This window comes from Bufo bufo, chromosome 2, assembly GCF_905171765.1.
Source record: "Bufo bufo chromosome 2, aBufBuf1.1, whole genome shotgun sequence".
Taxonomy (NCBI): domain Eukaryota; kingdom Metazoa; phylum Chordata; class Amphibia; order Anura; family Bufonidae; genus Bufo; species Bufo bufo.
Window position 1 is genome coordinate 416016044 of NC_053390.1, and position 9113 is coordinate 416025156.

Below are 9113 nucleotides of genomic sequence, written 5' to 3' on the forward strand. Positions count from 1 at the left end.
CTCAATATGGTGCAATTGAAAACGGATCCGTCCCCCATTGACTTTCAGTGTAAGTCAAAACGGATCTGTTTGCATTATCATGAAAAAAAATAAAAAATAAAAAGATATCCGTTTGATAGAACAATCCTCTAGTGGCTCAAAGGGAGATAGTGTTAGGCCAGCAAGAACAATATTAAGGTCCCGGGAGGGGACACGAGATTTTAGAGTCGGTCGAAGCCTGGAAGCTTAAGGACAGGAGATTTTTTTGACTTTGGCTACCTCTCCCGTCACATAACCACTGGGTCACTTGCTGCTCGGAGACACATCCCCACTGAGGCCACTTCATTGCTGCAGCAGCGCACATGACGTGGTCCATACTGTGGCTGAAATTATCCAAGCCGGGGACCGAAGATTTATGAACGGAGCCAGAGTGGTGGACCAGAGTGGAGGGGAGCATGAGTGAGGTTTGCACAAGGTACTACATACTAGGTGGACTAATTCAGAAGTGACAAAATCCTGGAAAACCCTTTTTAAGATGCGCCAACTTTGGCCAAAATTGTGGCACAATAAGCCAACTTATAGGTATAAAGCAAGACAAAAAGTGTCTAGCCATGCTCACATTTATTTTCCAGCCTGAGCCACTGTTATAAATTTGGCAAATCTTTACTGTCTAAATATTAGACAGGATTAGTAAGTGTGCCCAAGTATATCCAGAAGATCGGACCACGACGCTTGCCAACAGAGGAACATTGCAAAAATTGTTTAGAAGTCAGTTTTTATTTCAATTTTTCAATTTTTATTAAGCAAGGTGGAGGGAACAAACAGCAATTACCTATAGGTGTGAACTAGCCCTAAAGTCACTAAGCATAGATTACATTTTCAGTGTAGGTAAAATAGTAAGCATCTTACTGTAATAATTGCTCCATGAACTATTGTGAGAGCTCTAGAATTGCCAGTGAATTTGTAATATATGTAACGGTTTCTTCTTTTTTCATTGCTTAGGTTTATTTTGGAACTTCCCATCCGAGGTCATACATTTCTGCTAATGTCACTGGTATCAAGTGTGTAACGGGGATGTCCTGTTTAATGAGGAAAGAGATTCTGGACCAAGCAGGTGGACTAATTGCATTTGCGCAATATATAGCTGAAGATTATTTCATGGCCAAGGCAATAGCAGATCGGTAAGTTGTGCCCATTGGGTGGCCATTTTCAGGTTTAAAGAAATGGTAAACCTAGAAATGAACTATAAAAGCTAAATGTGTCCTCACTGCTTGTCATCCTGCAGGATTTTCTGCATGTTCCTCAAACAGTCTTGTAGAAATCCTGCAGGTACACAGGGGTAAACTTCCCACTGAGCTCTTTGTTGAACTGAAATAGGAGGGGGGGGGGGGGGGTCTTGGAAAATGGCCATTTCTATACAGGTTTGTAAGAAGGAGGAGGTAGGTGATCTCCTGGGACTCATCCTCTGGTATAACCGATTTACCAGTATCACTGAATATTTTTCCAAAACCTCAAAAGTCCAATGCTTGAAATCGAAGGATAAAAATGTAAGCAACACTTTAAAAAGTTTTAGGATGTAGGAGAGTCGGAAAAAGTACAAGGATTGTTCTGAAAAAAAATAAAATCAATGTATAGCCTAAAAAGTTTAAAATATGGGGGTTTTCTGGGAAAGCAAAAAGCATAAATAACTAGATGGTGTCGTTTCTGAAGAAAACCACAGGATGTTGACTTGAAAACGCTAGAGATATAAGCAAAGTCTGTTTAACCTGGTTTATTAAAATTTGAACCCAAGTCACCCAATGACCTGACTCTGCCAAATTTTCCCATATAAAACGAATGGCTTAAATGTGATTGGCCTCTGGCTTTAAAACGGTGAGAATGGCAGTATTTTAAAGTTTTACATTGAAGTCAATAGGGGAAATCCGATTGGCTGTTTTAGGCCCCACCCACTTTTCCTAAGTTTTGACCGCAGTCACCCAGTGAGTAATTGTGCTAAGTTTGGGACACTTGGCATTTAAACTGTGATTAATAGCAGCAGTTTATCTGTTTTTCATTTAAGGTCAATGGCTGAAATCTGATTGGCTGTTGTTACCCCGCCCCTTTCCCCCCCCTTCTAATTGTCACCTAGTGACTAACACTTTTTAAGGTTTGGGAATTATGGCATTTAACGTGTAAAAATGGCAGCAGTTTTATTTATTTTTTCACATTTGTGATTATTTGAGATCCATGACATCAATAATGTGAGAATGGCAGCATTTTAAATTTTTCCCATTGAACTCAATCAAAGAAATCGGATTGGTTGTTTTTGGCCCCGCCCACTTTTCAGAATTTTAATCCCAGTCCTCTAGTGACCAACTGTGCCAAGTTTGAGTAACCTGCCATTAACAGTCTAAGAGCAGCGGCAGTTTAAAATTTTCCCATTTAAACAAATGGCTGAAATTTGATAGGTCGATGTAGACTCCGCCCACTTTTTATACATTTGGCCTCATCTGATCTCCTGTAGTGCATTTCCAGATGTGGCATAGGAGGTCCCAGACAATGAACATGTTTGTGCTCTCGCAGAACTTGTACAAAGCAAACATCCCTTTCCAAACTGAATATTATGTTTTTTGTTTTTTTTTATTATTTAGGGGTTGGAAATTTTCTATGGCTACCCAAGTTGCAATGCAAAATTCTGGTTGTTACTCCATATCTCAGTTTCAGTCTAGAATGATCAGGTAAGTCTCTATGCTCTATATTTCATAGTAATTATATAGCATAAGCCAGTTAACAGTGTTTAAAGGGAATGTGTCATCAGAAAATTACCTGTTTAACTCACATTTTTATGTTAAATTTTTTATTTTATTTTTCGGGCTTTTTGGTGATTGATTTTTTCCCATGTCTCTATCTATATTTTAAAAAGAATCCTAAAATACACAGTTTTTGTACCAACTAGGCAAAAAATATGTGAAGGCTTTCTGTCCGTTGACAGCAGCGACATGGGCCACAGACACAGTGGACAGGAGGGGACCCTATTGACTTCTATGGGAGAGTTTTCTAGGCAGCATGCTCTGTGACCTGTGCAGAGGTCAGCAGGCTGTAGATAAGCGGTGATATCTATTGTGAATGGTGGATCTTGTGTTATGTATACATAGATGTTATCTGCCTGTGGAGAGAATGAGATGACTACAGAAAAGTGATCGCTGCAGAACAGGAAGTCTTGACATATTATTAGGCATAGTGGCCAGTGCAAAAATTGCAAGCCTTGTAGTTGTTTTCGTGTTTTTATATGAATAATATCGAAATGTTTAAAAAAAAAAAAAATACAAAAATTAAAAAAGTTTGATATTTAACCACCTCAGCCCCCCTAGCTTAAACACCCTTAATGACCAGGCCACTTTTTACACTTCTGACCTACACTACTTTAACCGTTTATTGCTCGGTCATGCAACTTACCACCCAAATGAATTTTACCTCCTTTTCTTCTCACTAATAGAGCTTTCATTTGGTGGTATTTCATTGCTGCTGACATTTTTACTTTTTTTGTTATTAATCGAAATTTAACAATTTTTTTGCAAAAAAATGACATTTTTCACTTTCAGTTGTAAAATTTTGCAAAAAAAACGACAGCCATATATAAATTTTTCTCTAAATTTATTGTTCTACATGTCTTTGATAAAAAAAAATGTTTGGGTAAAAAAAAAATGGTTTGGGTAAAAGTTATAGCGTTTACAAACTATGGTACAAAAATGTGAATTTCCGCTTTTTGAAGCAGCTCTGACTTTCTGAGCACCTGTCATGTTTCCTGAGGTTCTACAATGGCCAGACAGTACAAACACCCCACAAATGACCCCATTTGGGAAAGTAGACACCCTAAGGTATTCGCTGATGGGCATAGTGAGTTCAAAGAACTTTTTATTTTTTGTCACAAGTTAGCGGGAAATGATGATTTTTTTTTTTCTTACAAAGTCTCATATTCCACTAACTTGTGACAAAAAATAAAAACTTCTATGAACTCACTATGCCCCTCAGCGAATACCTTGGGGTGTCTTCTTTCCAAAATGGGGTCACTTGTGGGGTAGTTATACTGCCCTGGCATTTTAGGGGCCCATATGCGTGAGAAGTAGTTTGCAATCAAAATCTGTAAAAAATGACCGGTGAAATCCGAAAGGTGCTCTTTACAATGTGGGCCCTTTGCCCACCTAGGCTGCAAAAAAGTGTCACACATCTGGTATCGCCGTACTCAGGAGAAGTTGGGCAATGTGTTTTGGGGTGTCGTTTTACATATACCCATGCTGGGTGAGATAAAAATCTTGGTCAAATGCCAACTTTGTATAAAAAAAATGGGAAAAGTTGTCTTTTTTGCCAAGATATTTCTCTCACCCAGCATGGGTATATGTAAAAAGACACCCCAAAACACATTGCCCAACTTCTCCTGAGTACGGGGATACCAGATGTGTGACACTTTTTTGCAGCCTAGGTGGGCAAAGGGGCCCACATTCCAAAGAGCACCTTTCGGATTTCACCGGCCATTTTTTACAGATTTTGATTTCAAACCACTTCTCACGCATTCGGCCCCTAAAATGCCAGGGCAGTATAACTACCCCACAACTGACCCCATTTTGGAAAGAAGACACCCAAAGGTATTTCGTGATGGGCATAGTGAGTTCATGGAAGTTTTTATTTTTTGTCACAAGTTAGTGGAATATGAGACTTTTGTAAGAAAAAAAAAAAAATCATCATTTTCCGCTAACTTGTGACAAAAAATGAAAAATTCTAGGAACTCGCCATGCCCCTCACGGAATACCTTGGGGTGTCTTCTTTCCAAAATGAGGTTACTTGTGGGGTAGTTATACTGCCCTGGCATTCTAGGGGCCCTAATGTGTGGTAAGTAGGTAAATGACCTGTGAAATCCGAAAGGTGCTCTTTGGAATGTGGGCCCCTTTGCCCACCTAGGCTGCAAAAAAGTGTAACACATCTGGTATCCCCGTACTCAGGAGAAGTTGGGCAATGTGTTTTGGGGTGTTTTATTTACATATACCCATGCTGGGTGAGAGAAATATCTTGGCAAAAGACAACTTTTCCCATTTTTTTTTTATACAAAGTTGGCATTTGACCAAGATATTTATCTCACCCAGCATGGGTATATGTAAAATGACACCCCAAAACACATTGCCCAACTTCTCCTGAGTACCGCGATACCAGATGTGTGACACTTTTTTGCAGCCTAGATGCGCAAAGGGGCCCACATTCCTTTTATGAGGGCATTTTTAGACATTTGGATCCCAGACTTCTTCTCACGCTTTAGAGCTTCTAAAATGCCAGGGCAGTATAAATACCCCACACGTGACCCCATTTTGGAAAGAAGACACCCCAAGGTATTCAATGAGGGGCATGGCGAGTTCATAGAAATTTTTATTTTTTTTGGAACAAGTTAGCGGAAATTGATTTTTTTTTTTTTCTCACAAAGTCTCCCTTTCCGCTAACTTGGGACAAAAATTTCAATCTTTCATGGACTCAATATGCCCCTCAGCGAATACCTTGGGGTGTCTTCTTTCCGAAATGGGGTCACATGTGGGGTATTTATACTGCCCTGGCATTCTAGGGGCCCTAAAGCGTGAGAAGAAGTCTGGAATATAAATGTCTATAAAAATTTTTACGCATTTGGATTCCCGTGAGGGATATGGTGAGTTCATGTGAGATTTTATTTTTTGACACAAGTTAGTGGAATATGAGACTTTGTAAGAAAAAAAAATAATAATTTCCGCTAACTTGGGCCAAAAAAATGTCTGAATGGAGCCTTACAGGGGGGTGATCAATGACGGGGGTGATCAATGACAAGGGGGTGATCAGGGAGTCTATATGGGGTGATCACCCCCTGCCATTGATCACCCCCCTGTAAGGCTCCATTCAGACGTCCGTATGTGTTTTGCGGATCCGATCCATGTATCCGTGGATCCGTAAAAATCATACGGACATCTGAATGGAGCCTTACAGGGGGGTGATCAATGACAGGGGGTGATCAGGGAGTGTATATGAGGTGATCACCCCCCTGTAAGGCTCCATTCAGATGTCCGTATGTGTTTTGCGGATCAGATCCATGTATCAGTGGATCCGTAAAAATCATACGGACGTCCGAATGGAGCCTTACAGGGGGGTGATCAATGATAGGGGGTGATCAATGACAGGGGGGTGATCAGGGAGTCTATATGGGGTGATCAGTGGTTCATAAGGGGTTAATAAGTGACAGGGGGGTGTAGTGTAGTGTAGTGGTGGTTGGTGCTACTTTACTGAGCTACCTGTGTCCTCTGGTGGTCGATCCAAACAAAAGCTACCACCAGAGGACCAGGTAGCAGGTATATTAGACGCTGTTATCAAAACAGCGTCTAATATACCTGTTAGGGGTTAAAAAAAATCGCATCTCCAGCCTGCCAGCGAACGATCGCCGCTGGCAGGCTGGAGATCCACTCTCTTACCTTCCGATCCTGTGAACGCGCGCGCCTGTGTGCGCGCGTTCACAGGAAATCTCGGCTCACGCGAGATGACGCGTATATGCGTCGCTGAGCGCAGGGCTGCCGCCTCCGGACTGCAATCCTGCGTTAGGCGGTCCGGAGGCGGTTAAACATGATTTGAAGGGAGTCGCTTTATAGATACCGTGTTAGAAACCCATCTGCCATAGGAGAGGAGCACTGATCACCACATCCTAATGCTCTTGGTTCGATCTCCATAGGTGCCCCCCCGATGTGCAGAAATCAGCATTTTATTGTTATGCAACTTAGCCCATTGTTTCAGCCCCTTTAAGCAATAGGTCATTTTCCGATCACCTCTTCCCTTTTTAAAGCGAATCTGTCATCAAACAGGGCAGCATAAAGTATTGATAGGCTCCCTGATTCAGAGGTGTGTAACTTGTCAATATGATGTTGTATTGATAACATTCCAGTTTATCGGGTGCAGTTCAAGCTCAGCACTGTGTGAGACCTGATTCCTTGTTTTCCTGAGCAGCTCCCACCACCTCTAATTGGCAGCATTCTTCCTATTACTGTGGTGACAGCAGCTGGAGGATAGGAGGAGCCTGACACTAATAAATACAGAGGACTCCTGGGCCCTGACTCCTCAAGACCACTGTGTGCTACGCTGGTCTTGATGGGTCCTGCGCTGCCAAGCCATGTCATTTGTGAAGAGGCCTGTACCTCGTCATAAAGTACAGTCTCGGCCTGCTCAGAAATGCATTGAAAATTCACAAATCTGGTGAATTTTGGCTTTTTTTTCTACCTCCAAATAGACGTAGAGGGAATAATGAATCCCTCCTATAATGTAAAAAAAAAAAGGTATAAACACCATACATACTGTAGTTGCTGCGTTCTCCTAAAGCAATTTTTCATAAATGTTTTTTTCTCTTGAATCTAATAAAACTAAGACCAAAGAACCTATTTTGTTCCTTTCAGATGGACTAAGCTCAGAATCAATATGGTACCTGCCACAATCGTGTGTGAACCGATCTCTGAATGTTTTGTTTCAAGCTTGATCATCGGCTGGGCCGCCCACTACATTTTCCGATGGGACATCATGGTGTTTTTTATGTGTCACTGTTTGGCTTGGTTTATATTTGATTATATTCAACTGCGGGGTGTTCAGGTACGTCCTCTTTATGGTGTTTGGATCATTATTACTTTGTGGTTAGTCAATGAAATATATTTTTCATGTCTTTTCACTTGAGCGCCTAAACCATCATTTATATAGCGAGTGTGTATAGGATATGCGTAGTAATGAGCTGCGCACATTAATTGCCATGATGTTGCATACTGATAATACATATCAGTCAGGAACTGTACTTCTATAACCCTGATCCCTCACAGGGTCCAATATTCCATGTAGTATAGATGTTTCTGCATCAGTTGCACTGCCCTAGACCTCATGTAGATGTTAATGGGGGGTTAGGAGACGTGTGTTTGGTAGGTAGAGTAAATAATGTGTTTTCTTTGTCTCCATCAGGGTGGGCCTCTTCCTTTTTCCAAACTGGACTATGCAGTTGCGTGGTTCATCAGAGAGTCTATGACAATATATATCTTTTTATCTGCCCTATGGGATCCCACCATCAGCTGGAGGACCGGAAGATATAGGTTGCGATGTGGAGGCACAGCAGAAGAAATCCTTGATGTATAGTTTTGGACCTTTAATTGTATATAAAAGGAAGAAAAAAAAAATGAAAGAAAAAAAAAAGTATTATAAATTGTTTATACGAATGCTTTTAAAGAAAGAGCAACTACCTTTTGAATCGTTTTTATGTTTGTTTTGCTATTTGATCTAATTTATTTTGCATGGCACTTGTATCTGTGACGAGTTGTTTCTAATCTGGGCCATATAGGGGCAAAATATTTTTAGGTGAACAAAGCCGAATGAATATAAGTGCTGTGCGGTAAACGGTATAGCAGTCGGAAGGAGACTGGTGCACTCTCTCAATGTGAAGGGACCAGCGGAGAAAAGTTGTCATTTTTTTTTTTTTCTTCCTCTTTCTAAGGAACAATAGTTTTATATTAAAACAAAAAAAAAAAAAAAAGTCTGAGCCCTAACACACCGATTCACTCCTGCTCCTGCTTGAATGAAACATGGATCCGGTACTGGACAGACTATTGGGCTACCTCTTTACATTCTGCTGTAATGTGCAGAAAACATTAGAAAAAAGTGGACTCCTTGATTCAAAACTTTGGAGGCTGCCATTTAGTTTAATTGGAAAGTATTTATTGAGAATACAAGCTGCAAAATAAATGGGAACCGTCGATACTGAGGCACTTTATGATTGATATCATAACTTCCCTGCAAATTGATGGTTTGAATTCTCATAAATATTGGTCGTGATTACAAAGTGATTGTTTACATTTAGTGTTGAGCGAACTTCTGTTTTAAGTTCGGCGTCTAAAGTTCGGCTTCCGGTTAGCGGAGGATCCTGATATGGATTCCGAATTCCGTTGTGGTCCGTGGTAGCGGAATCAATAATGGCCGATTATTGATTCCGCTACCACGGACCACAACGGAATTCGGAATCCATATCGGGATTCGCCGCTAACCGGAAGCCGAACTTTAGACGCCGAACTTAAAACAGAAGTTCGCTCAACACTATTTACATTGTGACTGGTAGATGGATCTGGAAGTGTGAA

General features: G+C 40.9%; 1 protein-coding gene across 1 annotated transcript in view; it reads left to right on the plus strand.

The window, feature by feature from the left end:
• The window catches only part of UGCG (UDP-glucose ceramide glucosyltransferase), a 34000-nt gene extending 25812 nt beyond the window's left edge, over positions 1–8188 (plus strand). Inside the window, exons 6-9 of the mRNA XM_040417301.1 lie at positions 982–1160; positions 2610–2696; positions 7404–7593; positions 7951–8188. Of these exons, the coding sequence (XP_040273235.1) occupies positions 982–1160; positions 2610–2696; positions 7404–7593; positions 7951–8121 (627 nt within the window). The 3' untranslated portion in view covers positions 8122–8188. The remainder of the gene's footprint in view (positions 1–981; positions 1161–2609; positions 2697–7403; positions 7594–7950) is intronic.
• The last annotated feature ends 925 nt before the right edge of the window (positions 8189–9113 follow it).